This window comes from Erinaceus europaeus, chromosome 16, assembly GCF_950295315.1.
Source record: "Erinaceus europaeus chromosome 16, mEriEur2.1, whole genome shotgun sequence".
Taxonomy (NCBI): domain Eukaryota; kingdom Metazoa; phylum Chordata; class Mammalia; order Eulipotyphla; family Erinaceidae; genus Erinaceus; species Erinaceus europaeus.
The window spans coordinates 17,768,445-17,789,972 of record NC_080177.1 but is presented as its reverse complement, the minus strand read 5'-3'; the positions used below and the strand labels follow the sequence as shown (position 1 = coordinate 17,789,972).

The following is a 21,528-nucleotide window of genomic DNA, read 5'->3' as shown; positions in this document are numbered from 1 at the left end:
TCAGACCACAGTGGAATTTAACTAACACTTAACAATCAACAAAAGATTAATAATAGTCCCAAAATGTGGAAGCTCAAGAGTACACAACTGAGCAACTACTGGGTCAAAGAGGAAATCAAGGAAGAAATCAAAATGTTTTGAGACTTCAATGATAATGAAGACACTAGCTATAAAAATATTTGGGACACAGCTAAGGCAGTACTGAGAGGGAAGTTCATAGCTATACAAGCACACATTAGGAAACAAGAAAAAGCACAAATAAACAGCCTGATTGCACATCTTAAAGACCTAGAAGAAGAAGAACAAAGGAACCCTAAAGCAACCAGAAGGACAGAAATCACTAAAGTTAGGGCAGAAATAAAATAACACTGAGAAAGAGAAAACCATACAAAAGATCAAGGAAAGTAAATGTTTGTTCTTCGAAAGAGTGAACAAAATCGACAAACCTTTAGCCAGACTCACAAAACAAAAAAGGGAGAAGACCCAAATAAATCGGATAGTAAATGAAAGAGGAGATATCACAATAGACACCGCAGAAATTCAGCATATCATGCAAGGCTTCTATGAACAACTATATGCCATCAAGCTAGAGAACCTGGAAGAAATGGACGATTTCCTAGATACCTACCAACTTCCAAAACTAAATAAAGAGGAAGTGGATAACATGAACAGTCCCATCACAGCTAATGAAATTGAAACAGTTATCAAAAATCTCCCCAAAAGTAAAAGTCCTGGACCAGATGGTTTTACAAATGAATTCTACAAAACCTTCATAGAAGAACTAATACCTCTACTTTTAAAAGCCTTCCAGAAGATTGAAGACACTGGAAGACTCCCTCCCAGCTTCTATGAAGCCAACATCACTCTGATACCAAAAGCAGACAGGGACACAACCAAAAAAGAAAACTACAGACCAATATCCCTGATGAACATAGATGTGAAAATACTGAATAAAATTCTAGCCAACCGGATATAGCAGTATATTAAAAAGATTGTTCATTATGACCAAGTGGGGTCTTCCCAGACATGCAAGGTTGGTTTAATATATGTAAATCAATCAATGTGATCCACCACATCAACAAAAGCTAGACCAATAACCACATGGTCATATCAATAGATGCAGAGAAAGCCTTTGACAAAATACAACATCCCTTTATGATCAAAACACTACAAAAAATGGGAATAGATGGAAAATTCCTGAAGATAGTGGAGTCTATATATAGCAAACCTACAGTCAACATCATACTCAATGGTGAAAAACTGGAAGCATTTCCACTCAGATAAAGTACTAGACAGGGATGCCCACTATCACCATTACTATTCAACATAGTGTTGGAAGTTCTTGCCATAGCAATCAGGCAGGAGCAAGAAATTAAAGGGATACAGGTTGGAAGAGAAGAAGTCAAACTCTCCCTATTTGCAGATGACATGACAGTATACACAGAAAAACCTAAGGAATCCAGCAAGAAGCTCTTGGAAATCATCAGACAATACAGTAAAGTGTCAGGCTATAAAATTAACATTCAAAAGTCGGTGGCATTCCTCTATGCAAACACTAAGCTAGAAGAAACTGAAATCCAGAAATCAATTCCTTTTACTATAGCAACTAAAACAATAAAATATCTAGGAGTAAACCTAACCAAAGAAGTGAAAGACTTGTATACTGAAAATTATGAGTCGCTACTCAAGGAAATTGAAAAAGACACAAAGAAGTGGAAAGATATTCCATGTTCATGGGTTGGAAGAATTAACATCATCAAAATGAATATAATACTCAGAGCCATATACAAATTTAATGCTATCCCCATCAAGATCCCAAGCACACTTTTGTTGTATGCTTTACATTGGTTTGGTCTAGCCCTCCCCCTGCCAGGAAAATTGGTTTAGTCCTGCTAGTTTTGCGGGCCCGCTTGTCCCCGCCCCAAGGTACCCCGACAGAGTTCCAGAGTGACAGAGTTCGAGAGTTCTTGGCGCCGCCGCGGGGGAAGGAGGCAGGAGAGTTCTGTTTGGTGATTAGTTTGGGTTAGTTTATGAATCGTTTTTCTTGAATAAAGAAATACAGCTTCCCTGCCCAGCCATGTGTCTGCGAGTCTCTGTTACCCGCCCGTGAAGCTAGCCCAGCCAGCTGGAGCCTCTGAAAATAAACAACACACTTTTTAGGAGAATAGAACAAATGCTACAAATGTTTATCTGGAACCAGAAAAGACCTAGAATTACCAAAACAATCTTGAGAAAAAAGAACAAAACTGGAGGCATCACACTCCCAGATCTCAAATTGTATTATAGGGCCATTGTCATAAAAATTGCTTAGTACTGGAACATGAATAGACACAGTGACCAGTGGAATAGAATTGAGATCCCAGAAGTGAGCCCCCACACCTATGGACATCTAATTAATCTTTGACACAGGGGCTCAGACTATTAAATGGGGAAAGCAGAGTCTCTTCAACAAATGGTGTTGGAAACAATGGGTTGAAACATGCAGAAGAATGAAACTGAACCACTGTATTTCACCAAATACAAAAGTAAATTCCAAGTGGCTCAAGGACCTGGATGTTAGACCACAAACTATCAGATACTTAGAAGAAAATATTGGCAGAATATTTTCTCTTTTCCACATAAATTTTAAAGACATCTTCAATGAAATGAATCCAATTACAAGGAAGACTAAGGCAAGTATAAACCTATGGGACTACATCAAATTAAAAAGCTTCTTCACAGCAAAAGAAACCACTACCCAAACCAAGAGACCCCTCACAGAATGGGAGAAGATCTTTACATGCCATACATCAGACAAGAGTTTAATAACCAAAATATATAAAGAGCTTGCCAAACTCAACAGCAAAAAAACAAATAACCCCATCCAAAAATGGGGGGAGGACATGGACAGAATATTCACCACAGAAGAGATCCAAAAGGCCTAGAAACACATGAAAAAATGCTCCAAGTCTCTGATTGTCAGAGAAATGCAAATAAAGACAACAGTGAGATGTCACTTCACTCCTGTGAGAATGTCATACATCAGAAAAGGTAGCAGCAAATGCTGGAGAGGATGTCGGGTCAAAGGAACCCTCCTACACTGCTGGTGGGAATGTCAATTGGTCCAACCTCTGTGGAGGACAGTCTGGAGAACTCTCAGAAGGCTAGAAATGGACCTACCCTATGATCCTGCAATTCCTCTCCTGGACATATATCCTAAGGAACCCAACATATCCATCCAAAAAGATCTGTGTACACATATGTTCTTGACAGCACAATTTGTAATAGCCAAAACCTGGAAGCAACCCAGGTGTCCAACAACAGATGAGTGGCTGAGCAAGTTGTGGTCTATATACACATGGAATACTACTCAGCTGTTAAAAATGGTGACTTCACTGTTTTCAGCCGATCTTGGATGGACCTTGAAAAAATCATGTTGAGTGAAATAAGTCAGAAACAGAAGGATGAATATGGGATGATCTCACTCTCAGGCCGAAGTTGAAAGCAAGATCAGAAAAGAAAACGCAAGTAGAACCTGAAATGGAATTGGCATATCTCACCAAAGTAAAAGACTCTGGGGTGGGTGGGTGGGGAGAATACAGGTCCAAGAAGGATTCAGAGGACCTAGTAGGGGTTGTATTGTTTGTTATATGGGAATCTGGGGAATGTTATGCATGTACAAACTATTGTACTCACTGTTGTATGTAAAACATTAATTCCCCAATTTAAAAAAAAAAGGGGGGCGGGGGTAGACAGCATAGTGGTTATGCAAAGAGACTCCCATGCTTGAGGCTCCGAAGTCCCAGGTTCAATCCCCGTACCACAATAAGCCAGAGCTGTGCAGTGCTCTGGTGTTCCTCTCTGTGTCTTTCTCTCTCTGCATCTCTCTCAAAAATAAAATAAATAACATACTTTAAAAAAATAAATAAAATGTTTAAAAAAAACTACCTAAAAATATATATGTTTAAATCTATTTAGTAAGAAGAGGCCAGACCACCACTCCACTTTTGGAATTTGAAGTACCAGAGATCAAACTCAGGACTTCAGGCATATGAATTTTGCTTAACTATCTGCCCAGCATTGAAATACCTATTAGGTTGACTCTTCCTGGTGCTCGAACATAAAACTTGGGGATGGATCCAAACTTAGAATGAAACATCTCTTTTAGCTTCAGCAATCTAAAAAAAAAAAGAATAGAATATTTCAGGATATTTATATCATATAAAAAAATCCACAAGATACATACATACACATTTAATATACTACCACCATTAATGATTCCTAAAAGGAAAAACAAAAAAAAATTCAATTCTTCCAAAATAGCTAGAATGAAACAATACAGGTAAGCATGCAGAAGAGTAAGTAGTTAGGTTACAAATGATGCAGACATCTTCGATGACACAAGTCTAATTGCAAAAAAGACAAAAACAAACTACACCAATGAGTATTTAAAAATTGAAAAGTTTATGGGAGTCAGTGGTAATGCGGCCGGTTAAGCGCACATGGTGCAAAGCGCAAGGACCAGCTTTAAGTATCCCAGTTTGAGCCCCAGCTCCCCACCTGCAGGGAAGTGACAGCTACACTTATTACTACTTATGAATGTCTTTTACTTTTTCCTTTTCTTTCTCTCTCTGGGTCCTGATGGAATTGGGGTTCAGAGCCTCTAGTCATTTCCCCCTAACATTTCTCCTCCTCTGGGAGTATGGACCAAAATTCTTTCTGGGGTAAAGAAGGTAAGAAGCTTGGCTTCTGTAATAGCTTCTCTGTTGGAGAAGCACTGGCAGGTCAGTCCATACCCTCATCCTGTTTCTCAAATTATCTTTTCTGATAATATGAACTAAAAGACACAGCAACTAGTGTTGTGGAGTTGAAGCACAGTATCATGAGGATTGAAAAGTATAGAGGGCCAGAACCTAAGAGGCTCAAAGAAACAGCTTAAATGTGAAGATAATTGAGTAGAGATAAGAAGAGATGATGTGTTTTGGAGGGTTGAGAGAATGAGACATGAAAAGACAGACAAAGATGGAATTTCAGATAGCTACCCAGTTCTCTTTTTTTATTTAGAGATTTTTTTAAATTTATTAATGAGAAAGATAGGAGAGGAGAGAAAGAACCAGGCATCACTCTGGCACATGTGCTGCCGGGGATCAAACTCGGGACCTCATGCTTGAGAGTCCGAAGCCACCTCCCAGACCATGGCTACCCAGTTCTTAGGAGTAACTTTCAGGACTAGTCAACAGGTCATTATAGTTTCCTTTTTTCTTGAGCTTGTGTGTGTGTGTGTGTTTCTTGTAACTAATTAATAATAATTAGTAATTAATCTATAAGATCAACTTGTTGAATATACTGCATAAAGCTGGCTTTAATAAAGTTTTCCTGTCCTGGTGTCACTCAGACATAATATGATGTGGGTCTATTTATAGAACTGACTTGAGATGATTTACAGTATAAATTACTAATATTAATAAGATTTTTGGATTTAGAAGGGATCTGTGGAGGGATATAGAGTTCAAGTTGTCTAATATTACAGAAGACAGGCCAATGGAAAATGATTGGCCAAACTTTTGGTATTGAATTAGAGAGTCTAAGCTAGTAGTGAATTTAGGCCAGTAGGACAGTTTCCTTTTATAGATTTCTACAGCTTCATGATGCCAGGGGGTGCTCTGACCAGAAACCTTCAGTTATCTCAGACCATACCAATCTCCTCACGGAGGACTTAGCTGAAAGGATAGAACAGTATTCAAGAGGAGGAGCTGTAAGTAAACTAGGGAGGGCAATTAACACACACAAAGACAATGTACAAAGAATCAGACCACTGCTAAGGCCGTAGGAGAAGTAGTCTATCTCTGGGTGGTTAGTCAGAAAAACTACTCCATATAGAACAAGGATCAAAGCTATCACAAGACCAAGGAGAATCAGTTCGAGATCTGACAGAGAGCAGAACCTGAGTCAGCTGTTGTAGTCGGTCTGAAGGCTTTTAAGCTCCTGGCTGGCTCGCCAAATATAAGAGCACTTCTGATCCAAACCCACACAAACTGACACGACTCCCATATATAAGTGAAGTATAAGGAATTTATTCGTAAGTTTGAAAGAGTAAAAATAAGGCCAGTCCACATATTTACAAAGAGGCAACACCAAAAGACAAAAGACAAAGACAAACCTCAGCTGAGTGATCCCAGGCCAGTACCAAGTCTGGTCCCATTGCTCTGAGATAACCAGGCTTGAAATTCACCCTTCTTTATAAAGGAAAAGCAAATGGAGGGGTGGTCCTGCATGATTGGGGTGGTCTGCATGTCCTTGCTAATTTATCTTTGGGGTAAAGGTTTCAAGGAGAACAATCCATTCTTATCTAACAGGGAGGAAGCAAGCAGTGTTTACAGAAGCCAAATGGGCAAGTTAACATATAGCTGAGAGAGCAGGGGTTACAGGGTGTGCAGTTTCAAAATAAACATTCATATCTGCCAGGTGCGGAGCTGAAACAATTAGTACATTAGGGTAATTTCATCTTAACTAGTTTCTCAGACATTTTCTCTATTTCAATGAACTAGTCTAAATTTGGGGAATTCCATTTTCTCACAACACCCCCATAAGCCAGAGCTGAGCAGTGCTCTGGTAAATAAATAAATAAATACAAGGAAAGCACTTTTCCCTAAGAATAGAAAGAACTAGGCGGGTGGTGGCGCACCTGGTTGAGCACATATGTTACAATGTGGAAGAACCCGGATTCCAGTCTCGTCCCCACCTACAAGGGGAAAACTTTGCAAGTGGTGAAGCAGTGATGTAGGTGTCTCTCTCTCTCCCTACCTTCTTTATCTGTAACTGTCCTTATCCAGTATAGAAAGAACTGAAGTGTATAGTATTTTTATAAACATCCTATGTTTAGCAATGAGGCAGTGTGGTTATAATTGAGGGACTAGCTGTACTTGTACTATTCTAAGCTAGTCACCAGCAAGACTCCCTTAAAACATAGTCCAAGTACCCCCTCCTTCACCACCACCCCCCCAAAAAAAAAGTGCAATGAGCTTTTGTAATGTGAAAATAAAATCTTGGGAGTCAGGAGGTAGCACAGCGGGATAAGCACACGTGGCACAAAGCGCAAGCATGGGCATAAGGATTCTGGTTCGAGCCCCAGTCTCCCCACTTTCAAAGGAGTCCCTTCACAGGCGGTGAAGCAGGTCTGCATGTGTCTTTCTCTCACCCTGTCTGTCTTCCCCTTCTCTCTCCATTTCTCTCTGTCCTATCCAACAACAACAACATCAATAACAACAATAAAACAACAAAGGCAACAAAAAGGAAATAAATAAATATTAAAAAACTAAAAATAATAATAAAATCTCGCACAAAGATCACATTATTAAAAGCAGAAGTGGCCAAAGCATCATCACACATTACTGATTCTACTGCCTTGAATGCGCTTTTGATTTGTTTTATTTTTTTTTCATGGCACTATACGTAACAACTAGAGAAACAAAGTCTTGATTATAGAAAATGAAATGGATTTTACTGTAAGAACTCATTTTCAGAGGACCTGAGGGTGATCATGTGACAAACACACTAACATACCAGCATGAAGTAATGGACTGACATTTTAGGAAACAAGAAATGTATCCTTGGTTATCGCTGTGACCATGGGCAAGTCTCTTTGTCTAGAATGTTTTACACTACTGTAGCATCATCTTTTAAAACACACTTCTAACTGTTGCCTCTTTTATTTTATTTCTTTATTGGATAGAGACAGAAATTAAGAGGGGGTTGGGAGAGATAGCATAATGGTTATGCAAACAGACTCTCATGCCTAAGGCTCCAAAGTCCCAGGTTCAATGCCCCACACCACCATAAGCCAGAGCTGAGCAGTGCTCTGGTGTTTCTGTGTCTCTCTGTGTCTGCATCTCTCTCAAAAATAAAATAAAATAATTAAAAAGTTCAACAACAACAAAAAAAATGAATAGGGAAAGTGAGGGGAGGGGAGAGACTTGCAGTACTGCTTTACTGATTGCAAACCGCCCTCCCCCCAGATGGAGACCAGGGCATGAACCCAGGTCTTTGCACATGGTAACATGTGTGCTCAATCACGTGTGACATTGATCAGCCTCTTTTGAGGGGCACCTTCTCCAACTTGTTCTCCCCGTTTTGATCTCTCTTGCTTGTCACTCTGCAGTGTGCTCTTTAACTACCTTCTCTTTTGCCAGACTTTTCAATTCCTGGAGACTAAGGGCTATGATTCTCTTTTGTAAGCAGAATACTTGCTAAGGACTTAAGTTAAAAAACACATCTTCTGGGAGTCGGGCAGTAGCGCAATGGGTTTAGCGCACATGGCGCAAAGCCCCAAGGACTGGCCATAAGGATCCCGGTTTGGAGCCCCCGGCTCCCCACCTGCAGGGGAGTCGCTTCACAAGCGGTGAAGCAGGTCTGCAGATGTCTATCTTTCTCTCCCCCTCTCTGTCTCCCCTCCTCCCTGTCCTATCCAAGAACAACGACATCAATAACAACAATAACTACAATAAAACAATAAGACAAGGGCAACAAAAGGGAATAAATAATTTTTTTAAAAATGCAAGTAAATAAAATAAAAATCAGCTGGGTAAATGTGAAGAACCAATTAGCTTTACTAAGTAATTTGTGAGTCAGGCAATATCCCATCTAGCAAACAAAAGATATCGAAGAGTTGTAAAAAAAAAAAGAATGTGGGACACACAGACAATAACTAACCTGGGTCCACCTGCATATTAGCTGTCAGGCTCAGGCAAAACTAGTAAAGTCATGGGCCCTAAAACAGACCTACTAGCTTTTTCTGAAATGGAGACCCAAATCTTCATCTGCAATATTCATGCCTTTAGGTTCATAGTTAGTCAACAATTTGTTCTGCTTTATATATATATATATATATATATATATATATATATATTTTTTTTTTTTTTTTTTTTGCCTCCAGGGTTATTGCTAGGACTCGTTGCCTGCACTACGAATCCACTGCTCCTGGAGGTCATTTTTTCCCTTTTGTTGCCCTTGTTGTCGCCCCTGTTGCAGACCTGCTTATGAAGTGAAGCCCCTGCTGGTGGGGAGCCAGAGGCTTGAACTGGCATCCTTGAGCCAGTCCTTGCGCTTAACCCGCTGCACTACTGTCCGGCCCCCTCTGATTTGTATCTTAACTCTTTTCCAGCCACCAGGTTCCAGATGATACCATGATGCCAACCCAACTTCCTTGGGCAGAGGACCCCATCATGTGTCTTGGAGCCCCAGCTCCCCAGATCCCCGCCCCACTAGGGAAAAAGAAAAACAGGCTGGGAGTATGGATCATCCTGCCAAAGCCCATGTTCGGCGGAGAAGCAATTACAGAAGCCAGACCTTTCACCTTCTGCACCCAACAATGACCTTGGGTCCATACTCCCAGAGGGATAAAGAATAAGAAAGCTATCAAGGGAGGGGATTGGATATGGACTTTGGGGGTGCGCAATGTGTGAAAATGTACCTCCATTATTCTATGGTCTTGTCACTGTTTCCTGGGGTGGGTGGGTGGGGTGAATACAGGTCCATGAAGGATGATAAATGACATAGTGGGGGTTGTTTTGTTAAATGGGAAACTGGGGAATGTTATGCATGTACAAACTATTGTGTTTACTGTTGAATGTAAAACATTAATTCCCCAATAAAGAAATAAATTTTAAAATAATTAATTAATTAAAAATAATAAAAATTTTTAAAAAGTGGGACAAGGAGGCTAACAGCAAAAGAAAAGAAAGAATTGTTTCAGGCAAGATTGCATTCTTTTAAGGAAAATGTAGAGGAATGGTTCTATCAGATAGAAATTTGGTTTTATCAGTCTAGAAATATGGAACCTCTAGGCTGATTCAAAATTCCACCCCCAGGAAAGGTATAAAAGGCAACTAAGAGTGGCGGAGATAGCATAATGGTTATGCAAACAGACTCTAATGCCTGAGGCTCCTAAGTCCCAGGTTCAATCCCCGGCACCACCATAAGCCAGAGCTGAGCAGTGCTCTGGTGTTTCTGTCTCTCTGCATCTCTCTCAAAAATAAAATACATAAAATACTTGTTTTAAAAAAGGCAACTAAGAGGTTGGGGAATAGCACAGTGATTATGCAAAAGACTTTCATGCCTTAGGCTTTGAGTTCCCAGGTTCAGTCTTGGTACTATCATAAATCAGAGCTGAGCAGCGCTCTGGTAAAAATAAACAAACAAATAAATCCAGCAGTTTAGGTACTATGTCTTGTTGTTGATGAGATGAGATTTAATATGAATGCTACTATTTGGTGCCTGTTCTCTCCTTTTTAACTGTTCTAGAAGTGTATAAACACTAGGAAATACACTCAGCCCTTAAAAACAGTGAAATAATAGTACATGAAGTAATAAGCCAAGACTTCTGAGAAATATAAAGTGAAAATAAAATGACAAAGCAGTGGTCCCGGAGGTGGGGCAGTGATAAAGCTTTGGACTCTCAAGCATGAGTTCAATCCCTGGCAGCATGTGCCAGAGTGATGTCTGGTTCTTTCTCTCTCCTATCTTTCTCATAAATGAATAAAATCGGGAGTTGGGCGGTAGCGCAGCGGGTTAAGCAAGGACCGGCGTAAGGATCCCGGTTCAAGTCCCCAACTCCCCACTTGCAGGGGAGTTGCTTCACAAGCACTGTCTTCCCCTCCGCTCTCCATTTCTCTCTGTCCTATCCAACAACAACGACATCAATAATAACTACAACAATAAAACAACAAGGGCAACAAAAGGGAATAAATTTTTAAAAAGAAGAAAATTAAAAAATAAATAAATAAAATCTTTAATGATAGTATAAGATAATAATGATATTATAGAGATGCAAACCAAATGGATAACTTCTAAGAAGGGAAGTAAAAATTAGCAACAAAGGGAGTCGGGCGGTAGCACAGAGGGTTAAGCACAGTTTGTGCAAATCGCAAGGACCGGAGTAAGGATTTGGGTTTGAGCCCCCAGTTCCATATCTGCAAGGGAATCGCTTCACAGACTGTTTTGTGAAGCAGTTCTGCAAGTGTCTTTCTCTCCCCCTCTGTCTTCCCCTGCTCTCTCCATTTCTCTCTGTCCTATTCAACAATGACGACATTAATAACAATAATAATAACTACAACAATAAAACAAGGGCAACAAAAGGGAATAAATATTTTTTAATTTTAAAATAAAAAATATTAAAAAAATTATCAGCAGAGGATAGGAATTACAGACTATAGTGAGGAAAAGAATTGTGGGATTTTTCAGACCTGACTGTAAATATTTTTTAATAATCCAACTCTTAAGAATTCATTCATAGGGGCTGGCTAGTGGCTCAATTAGTCAAGTAAAAAATTTACCATCTGTGAGGACCTGGGTTGGAACCCCAAATCCCCAACTGCAGGGGGTGAGGGGGAAGCTTCACAAGCAGTGATATAGTATTGCAGGTGTCTCTCTCTCTCTCCCTCTTTTTCCCCCTACATTTTCAATTTCTATCATATCTTTTTTAAAATGCATTCATACAGAACCACATTCCTAGAGCCAAAGATGTAACCAACCCAAATATTCACCAGCTGATGTACGGATAAACAAAATATGGTATAACCATACAGTAGAATACCATACTATCATAAAAAGGAATGACATACTGACTGCATGTTGCAACATCAATTATGAAAACATTATATTAAAGAAGTCAATCACAAAAAAGCACATATTATATGACTCCATTTATTTGAAATGTACATAAAAAGCATAGTTATATACAGAAAGGATTCATACAGAAAGGGGAAAGATGAGTCCAGAAGGCAACAGTTTAAGGGGTATGAAGTTCATTTTGGATGATGAAAATATTCTAACTTTATGAAAAGGATTGAATAACCTTATGAGCACACTAAAAGTTACTTAATCATAAAATAAGTAGGTGGATTGTATAGTATGGAAATTATACAACAAAGTCTTAAAAAAAAATCTGTGGTCCGGGAGGTGGCACAGTGGATAAAGCATTGGACTCTCAAGCATGGGGTCTAGAGTTCAGTCCTCAGCAGCACATGTACCAGAGTGATGTTTGGTTCTTTATCTCTATCCCTATCTTTCTCATTAATATATAAATAAATAAAACCTTTCTTTGTTTCTTTGCCTCCAGGTTTATTGCTGGGGCTCTGTTCCTGCACTACAAATCTTCTGCTCCTGTGTTTTTTTTTTTTTTTTCTGAGGATAGAGAGAAATTGGGAGCGGAGGGGAAGATAGAGGGGGAGAGAGAAAAGAGACCTGCAGAGCTACTTCACTGCTTGTGAAGCCACCCCCCTGCAGGTAGGAAGTCGAGGGCTTGAACTGGGATCCTTGCGCTTCATACTATGTGAGTTTAAACCGATAAACCACTGCCCAGCCCCAAATAAAATCTTTTAAAAAAAATCCAACAATCTAAAGCTTAACCCCAAGAGAAGAAAAACAGAAATGTCACCACTACTAAGAAACTAAAGCTACACTTTGAAACTTGAAAAAAAGTTTGGCGTACAGGCAAAATCAGGATGTAATAATGATAATAATAAAAATGATGATGGTGATAATTGATAATAAACCTTCGATTTCTATTTGGTTGCATGAAAACATGAAAAAGAATGCATAGGGTGGCTAATCTATGCCTTTTCTCAGAAGAGCACATGTGCTGTTACTTTGAAAAGACATTTGGGAAAAGAGCAGGAAGGATTCCACACGAAGACACATTGACTTTCAGGCCCTCGTGCATTTTACCCCTCGTTGGCATCATGTGACCCAGCAACATGTAAATCAGTGAGGTGAATTTATAGACATGCCATCTAGATTTAACTGAACTCAACCCTCTTAAAAAGGTTGACTGGCTAAGACAGAGCATGAAGCTAAGGGAAAGCTTTTGCCAGTGGTGAAGCAGTATTGCAGGTGTCTCTGTCTCTCTCTCTCCCCCTCTCTTTTTCACCCCCTTCTCTCTCAATTTCTATCTCTATCCAATAAATAAATAAATAATTTTAAATATTTATCCCCTTTTGTTGCCACTGTTTTGTTGCCATTGTTGTTGTAGTTATTGTTGTTATTGATGTCGTCACTGCTGGGTACGACAGAGAGAAATGGAGAGAGGAGAGGAAGGCAGAGAGGGGGAGAGAAAGATAGACACGTGGTCCGGGAGGTGGCGTGGTAGATAAAAGTATCTGACTCTTAAGCATGAGGTCCTGAGATCAATCCTGGGCAGCACATGTACCAGGGTGATGCCTGGTTTTTTCTCTCTCCTGTTTCTCACTAATAAATAAGTAAAATCTTTAAAAATAATAATAAAGAAAGAAAGACAGACACCTGCAGACCTGCTTTACCACTTGTGAAGCAACTCCCCTGCAGGTGGGGAGTCAGGGGCTCGAACCGGGATCCTTAGGTTAGTCCTTGCACTTTGCGCCACCTGTGCTTAACCTGCTGCGCTACCGCCCAACTCCCATAAATAAAACTTTTAACTGTAAAAATAATAAAGGACAAAAAACAATTCTAAAGGACCGGTGTAAGGATCCCAGTTTGAGCCCCCGGCTCCCCACCTGCAGGGGAGTCGCTTCACAGGCAGTGAAGGTCTGTAGGCGTCTTTCTCTCCCAGTCTCTGCCTTCCCCTCCTCTCTCCATTTCTCTCTGTCCTATCCAACAACGACATCAATAACAATAATAACTACAAAAATAAATCAAGGGCAACAAAAGGGAATAAATAAATACAAAAAATAAAAAAAAACAATTCTAGCATTGTTTAGTAAATAATTCTCCATTCTGTGTACAAGCTACCTTTATTCCTCCTCCCCTACACTGAAATGCAATACTGAACATTATGATTAAAATTATAGGAAATGGAAATAGGAGAAATTTATACATGATTAGTTATTATGTGAAAGAATGGTGGAGGAGGTAGTGTAATGGTTATGCAAAAAGACTTTCAGGCTTGAGGCTTCAACAGTCCCAGGTTCAATCCCCCACATCACCATAAGCCAGAGCTGAGCAGTGTTCTGGTCTCTCTGTATCTGTATCTCTCTCTCTCTCATAAAAGTAAAATAAATTAATTTAAAAGAAAAAGAGGGATCAAATTGAAAGAGTATGTGCAGGTTTAAATAAGTTATAATATTGTTAACTTACAGTTATAAATCAGAAAGCAGGAAAAAAACAAACTCTAGGACTTATTATTAAATAAGAAGTTAGCAAGAAATAAAGGTAAGCACACCAAAGAGGAAGAAAAGACAACCTTAGAAATCTGTAGAGCTGGGAGCCCGGCGGTAGCGCAGCGGGTTAAGCACATGTGGCGCAAAGCGCAAGAACCATTGGAAGGATCCTGGTTCAAGCCCCGGCTCCCCACCTGCAGTGGAGTCGCTTCTCAGGCAGTGAAGTAGGTCTGCAGGTGTCTATCTTTCTGGCCCCTTCTCTGTCTTCCCCTCCTCTCTCCATTTCTCTCTGTCCTATCCAACAACAATAATAACTACAACAATAAAACAAGGGCAACAAAAGGGAATAAATAAATAGCAAAATAAAATAAAAAAGAAAGAAATCTGTAGAGCTGGGAGTCCGGCGGTGGCGCAGTGGGTTAAGTGCAGGTGGCTCAAAGCGCACAGTTCCAGTCCCCAGCTCCAGTCCCGGGCTCCCCACCTGCAGGGGAGCCACTTCACAGACGGTGAAGCAGGTCTACAGGTGTCTGTCTTTCTCCCCCCTCTGTCTTCCCTTCCTCTCTCCATTTCTCTGTCCTATCCAACAACGACGACATCAATAACAACAACAATAACTACAATAATAAAACAACAAGGGCAACAAAAGGGAATAAATAAATACTAAAAAAAAATTTTAAAAAGGAATCTGTAGAGCAGAGTCGGGGATAGATAGCATAATGGCTATGCAAAGAGACGCTCATGCAGTAGGCTCCAAAGTGCCATGCTCAATCCCTTTCACCACCATAAACCAGAGTTGAGCAGTGCTCCAGAAAAAGAAAAAGAAAAAAGAGTTGTAGAACAAGCATGTAACAGGTTGGGGGATTAGAAATTTAAGGTCTATGTAAGAGCAAAGGTTAGTTCTACAAAGTATCTACTTTTTGCTCTTAAGATGCAAAGATCTGCCACTTCCTGTTAGATAGTGACTACAGACTAATTCCCTAAATGACAAGTCTCTTTAGTTTGTTTGAAAGACTGCAGAATGGGGACTCTTAGTTGTCAGGAAAGACAAAGAAAGATGAAGTCCAGAGTTAATTTGTGGGTACCACCTTTAGGAAGAAAGGGGGAGGGAAAGAAGGATCTGTGCAGATGAAGCAAAACACAAAACTGGCCGGAGTCAAACTGGCAAGAGTTCGCAGCGTGGTCTGTCCTGAAAGCCATTCTGGGTATATTAGAATCCCAGGGATCTCGTAGGCTGCCAGAGAGGAATAGCTGAGCCCAGGCGAAGCAGCCCCCGCCCTGGTCCTATCTGCACCCAGCCACCCTCAGGCGACCCCGCAGCGCTGCGCCTCTTCTCTGCCCCACCTGGGATGTTCTGCCACCTGGAGTCGACGTGTGGCAGGGCCCTCCGTAGCCATATTTGCTAAGCGCCTTCTTTCTTCTCTAGATCCAAGTGGCGGCCAGGGATCCGGAGGTAATCACGAGACATCTAAGGCACGAGTCTTTTCTTCCGGGCGACACTGGCCCTCTCCATGCGGAAATCCTGCTGCTAAGCAGAGGTGGCAGCTTCCAGTCGCCCCGCCTGCAACCCCTCCTCCCTGGACTCGGGGACCCGGGCTCCTGCGCCCCGGGTCAGGTACGGCTGCCAGCCGCTCCCTAGGTGGAGCTCAGCCGCGGGCGCGCCAAGCAGACTAAGGAGGTTTCCTTCTTTGCCGTGGGGATGAATCTGAATCTGAGAATGGAGTCATAAACTGGAGCCCCAGGCTGCCTTTCTTTCTTTTTTAAAGTTAAGATTGGTTTGTTAATGACCACTAACGCCCCCCCCCCCCAGGACACACACACCGCAGTTTTATTTACTGCTTCTTCTTCTTCTAGCGTTTGCCCTTCTTCCGTACCCAGTCAACAGCGTCAGGTTGAGCCTGATGTAAAGTTTTGAGACCTCCTTTGAATCTGGAGATCTGGAGAGGTGGCAGTCGTTGACTATGTGGGTCATAGTCTGTCTGTAGCCGCAGGGGCAGTTGTGAATTATTCCAAATTCAGACAGCACAAAGCAGATGCAACGTTTGATTAAAACATACTTGCATGTTTCCAGAATATTTCGTGGGCTTTCTAGAACGCAGTAAATAGTGAAAAGAAAAAAAAAAAAAACTTGTCTTTCGAACTGCATGGACCCTTAGCATCCAGTTCAGCTTCCAAGAGAAATGCCAAACGCTTTATCTCAAGTCATAACCACCACCCCATCACACTGTCATATCACCGCCTCTCCCTCTCTCTATATATATCATTATCTTTATTTATTTATTGGATAGAGTCGGCCAAAAATCAAGAGCGAAGGGAGTGACAGGGATAAAGACGGGTGAGGGGCAGGCAGTGACGCACCTGGTTAAACACACATAGCACTATGTGCAAGGATCCGCTAAGGACCTGGGTTGAAGTCCCTGCTCTCCCCACCTGCAGCAGGTATGCTTCATGAGCTGTGAAGCAGGCTTGTAAATGTCTTTCTACCTTCCCTCCCCCCTCAATTTCTCTGTTCTATCGAATTAAATGGGGGAGGGAATGGTCACCAGGAGCAATGGCTTTGTAGTGTAATGGCTTTGTAGTCAACATCAAGCCCCAATAATAACTCTGGAGAGAGAGAGAGAGAGAGAGAGGGGCCTGCAACACTGCTTCACCACTAGAGCAAAGCTTTCCCCGTGCAGGTCCAACCCGGGTATTTGTGCATTGTAATGTATGCCCTCAACCAGGTGTGTCACCACCCGGCCCCTTACTGTCTATTTTCCATTACAGTTCTCATAAATTATACGTATTTATTGTCATCTGATTTTGTCTGTCTGACCACCTCCACAACGTGGGAGCAAACACTATGTATTTCTGTGACCCCGGAGGTAGCACAGTGGATAAAGCACTGGACTCTCAAGCATGAGGTCCTGAGTTCAGTCCCTGGTAGCACATGTGCCAGAGTGATGTCTGGTTCTTTCTCCCTCTCCTCTCTTTAACATTAATAAATAAAATCTTTTTTTTAAAAAAAAAACTATGTATTTCTGTCTGGTCATAGATTTATTTTCCCTTTTGTTGCCCTTGTTTTTTATTATTGTTATTTATGTCATCATTGTTAGGACAGAGAGAAATGGAGAGAGGAGGGGAAGACAGAGAGGGGGAGAGAAAGATAGACACCTGCACACCTGCTTCACTGCCTGTGAAGAGACTCCCCTGCAGGTGGGGAGCTGGGAGCCTGTGCTTAGGACCACATACCTGCCGTGCTACCACCCGACTCCCGGTCATGGGTTTTTAATAAACAAGTAAAGTGAACTGAATGAAGGATTAAGGGGGGGGCGGGTAGGTAGCATAATGGTTATGCAAAGAGACTCTCATGCCTGAAGATCTAAAGTTCCAGGTTCAATCCCCTGTAGCAACACAAGCTAGAGCTGAGCAGTGCTCTGGTAAAAAAAAAAAAAAAAAAAAAAAAGAGAGAGAGAGAGAAAGAAAGAGAAAAGGGAAAGTGAAAAGGCCTATCAGAGGCACATTCAGTAGAGCAGCATATTACAGTGTACAAGGACCTGGGTTCAAGCCCCTGGTCACCAACTGCTGGGGAGGCAGCTTAATGAACAGTGAAGCAGTGTTATAGGTGTCTCTCATCTCTCTCCCTCTCTAGCTTTCCCTCCCCTCTCAATATCTGTCTCTATTTGGAAAAAATAAATACTAAAGAAAAGGAAAAAAAAAAGATGAAGTGACCAGCCTACAGCTATACTACTAATTGGTAGCAGAATGAATTACAATTCAAGTATATTAACTATGCACTAAACTTTACTCTCTCCTCTCTCTCTCTCTCTCTCTCTCTCTCTATATATATATATATATATATATATATATATATATATGCTTTCTCCTTTCATTTGCTAGAACAGAGAGAAATTGAGAGGAAAAGGAGAGAGACAGAGACACACCTGTGTTCCTGTCCTACCACCTGTAACAAACCCCCCTGCAAGTTGGGACAAGGAGGTAGAGGGGCTTGAACCCAAGATTTTGCATGTGGTAATATGTGTGCTCAACCAGATGCACCACTACTAGGCCCTGAATTTTGTTTTTTAGAATACTGAGATTAAAGCAATGTTATCTTGCAGTACACCTAACCACCTTCAGCCAAGTTTCTTGGCTGTAAATTTAAGTCAACATGCCCAGCACACCAGGGAAGTAACATAAGCTGGAGAAATTCAATAAATTTCCACGCCAGGATTTCTTATAAGCACATAGAGAGAACAGGGAGATGATGGCTAAAGATGAATTGACAATGTATGAAATGTGACTAGAGGGGTTGCAGGTACCTTTTAGGGTTATTACCCACTTACTATACACAGCACATGTTGAAAACAAAGATACTTTGATCTTAGACTCCTTTCCCACTTGTCTTACCACTTTAAATTAAGTGATATCTTCTTTTTTGAACCCCAATAAATCCAAGTATGATGCATACTGTGATTTCTTCTTTACTTATCATTTTATTGGAAGGGTTAATAGTTTATGTGTTTTATTCTGAAGGGGAGGCTACATTGTCTTTACTGTCGAATGAGAATTTAATCATCAACTCTGTCATAAGTGGCACTTACTGGTAAATGCTTAATTTTGATCTTGGATACATTTCTATTGCAGTCTCAACATAAATAGAGACAGAAAAGCATATTACACAGTAACTTCTTGGTCAAAACAGTAGCACATTGGAATAGGAGTACTAGTATTAAAACCCATAATTCTATACTACGAGGCAAAAAATATACTAATTGTAATGTGTTATGTCTGAAGAGAATGCTGCTAGCTATGCTCAAAAACAATTTGTTAAAACAGTAATCTTTGGTGGTCCAGGAGATGGCGCAGTGGATAAACACTGGACTCTCAAGCATGAGGTCCTGAATTCAATCCCCAGCAGCACATGTACCAGAGTGATGTCTGGCTTTTTCGCTCTTCTTCTATGTTTTTCATTAATAAATAAAATCTTTAAAAAAAAAAACCTATGGGACTACTTTAAATTAAAAAGCTGCACAGCAAAAGAAACCACTACCCAAACCAAGAGACCCCCTCACAGAATGGGAGATCTTTACATGCCATACATCAGACAAGAGTTTAATAACCAACATATATAAAGAGCTTGCCAAACTCAACAACAAGAAAACAAATAACCCCATCTAAAAATGGGGAGAAGACATGGACAGAATACTCACCACAGAAAAAATGCGAAAGGCCAAGAAACTCGTGAAAAAATGCTCCAAGTCTTTGATTGTCATAGAAATGCAAATAAAGACAACAATGAAATATAACTTCACCTCTGTGAGAATGTCATACATCAAAAAAGATAGCAGCAACAAATTCTGGAGAGGTTGTGGGGTCAATGGAACCCTCCTGCACTGTTGGTGGGAATGTTAATTTGTTCAACCTCTGTGGAGAGCAGTCCGGAGAACTTTCAGAAGACTAGAAATGGACCTACCCTATGATCCTGCAATTCCTCTCCTGAGGCTATATCCTAAGGAACCCAACACACCCATCCAAAAACATCTGTGTATACCTATGTTCATAGCAGCACAATTTGTAATAGCCAAAACCTGGAAGCAACCCAAAGTGTCCAAAAACAGATGAGTGGCTGAGCAAGTGTGGTATATCTACACAATGGAATACTACTCAGCTATTAAAAATAGTGATTTCACCATTTTCAACCTATCTTGGATGGATTTTGAAGAAATCATGTTGAGTGAAATAAGTCAGAAACACAAGTATGAATATGGGATGATCTCAATCTCAGGCAAAAGTTGAAAAACAAGATCAGAAGAGAAAACACAAGTAGAACTTGGACTAGAATTGGCATATTGCACCAAAGTAAAAGACTCTGGGGTGTGTTGGGGGGAAAGTACAGGTCCAAAAAGGATAACAGAGGACCTAGTGGGGGTTGTATTGTCATGTGGAAAACTGAGAAATGTTGTGTATGTACAAGCTATTGTATTTACTGTCGACTGTAAAACATTAATCCCCCAATAAAGAAACTAAAAAAAAAGAAAAAAAAAGAAACTCCCATTACTAATTCCATACCTCTTGCTAAGCACTTTACCCTACAAAATTATTCTGAGCAATTAAACTATAGAATGCCCTAAAACTAAATGTAGTAACAAATACCAAAGGTATCTTTCTGTTATCTGAATATGCACATCTCTACAAGGACTTATTATTATTAAGATAATTATTTTCATTCATTTTAGGGAATGTACTCACAGGAGATCTTAAGTGACTGTATAATTCAAGGATTTATTTATTTATTTTACCTCCAGGGTTATTACTGGGGCTTGGGCCTGCACTACAAATCCACTGCTTCTGGAGGTTATTTTTTTCCCTTTTTGTTTCCCTTATTGTTTATCATTGTTATTATTGTTGTTGTTGTTATTGCTGTCATTGTTGTTGGATAGGACAGAGAAAAATCGATAGAGGAGGGGTGGACAGAGACGGGGAAAGATAGACACTTGCAGACCTGCTTCACTGCTTGTAAAGTAGCTGGTGCAGGTGGGGAGCCTGGGGCTCAAACCAGGATCCTTACTCCTGTCCTTGAACTTGGGGCCATGTTCGCTTAACCTGGTGAGGTACTGCCTGGCCCCAAGGATTTATTTTCCTAGGAAAACAATTTGGATAATCATCCTACGACATATGTGAGGTGGAAAAGAGAATGTCAAGGCAAAGAAAGAGTTAACTAACCAGACTCTAAGAAATAGGGAAGCCCCAGATAACAGAGACCTTGAGAAAGGTACCCTGCCACCCCCAGTAGTGTATCTTAAGCTGAGGCTAAACTTTCCCAGACACAACAGTGTAAGGAAAGATAATAGTTAACTTAACAGTAACTAAGGCAACCAGACCCTGAGCAACGGATACAAGTCCCAGGCCTTAATCTTGCAGCCTCTACTTCGGTAAAGACGTTTTCTGCTCTCAGCCTATACCCTCTATATAAGCTTATACCATCCCTTTGTTCCATGAGCAGAATCCCTTAAGTGCAGGAACTCTTTCTGTGGTCCCTTAACACTAACAAAGTTCCTCCCTTCCCTGGGCAGAAGAGCTCATCAATGTGTCCTGAAGCCCTGCCTCCCCAGAGCCCTGGCCCACTAAGGAAAAAGAATCAGGCTGGGAGTATCAATAGACCAATGCCCATGTTCAAGGGAAGCAATTTCAGAAGCCATTCCTTCCACCTTCTGCACCCCACAATGATCTTGGGCCCATACTCCCAGGGGGTTAAAGATTAGGAAAGCTTTTGAGGGAGGGGATGGGATACAGAGTTCTGGTGGTGGGTATTGTATGGAATTGTACCCCTCTTATCCTATGGTCTTGTCAGTATTTTCATTTCATAAGTAAATTAAATAAATAAAGCTTGTCTTTGTTAATTCTTTGTTGACTCTGATTCTCAAACCCCCAACAAGTGGCC

The 21,528-nt window shown here is 40.8% G+C and overlaps 1 protein-coding gene across 4 annotated transcripts in view; it reads right to left on the bottom strand.

The window, feature by feature from the left end:
• Window positions 1-21,528, bottom strand: part of GALK2 (galactokinase 2) — a 197,387-nt gene that overhangs the window by 168,738 nt on the left and 7,121 nt on the right. The window contains exons 1-2 of one of the 4 annotated variants that reach the window (XM_007517331.3): window positions 15,467-15,728; window positions 4,069-4,157 (exon numbers count right to left, since the gene is read on the bottom strand). In XM_007517331.3, the coding sequence (XP_007517393.1) occupies window positions 4,069-4,138 (70 nt within the window). In that variant the 5' untranslated portion in view covers window positions 4,139-4,157; window positions 15,467-15,728. Of the gene's footprint in view, window positions 1-4,068; window positions 4,158-15,449; window positions 15,729-21,528 lie in introns of those variants that run through there. The other 3 variants (XM_007517330.3, XM_060174638.1, XM_060174640.1) reach the window with 3 other exon arrangements.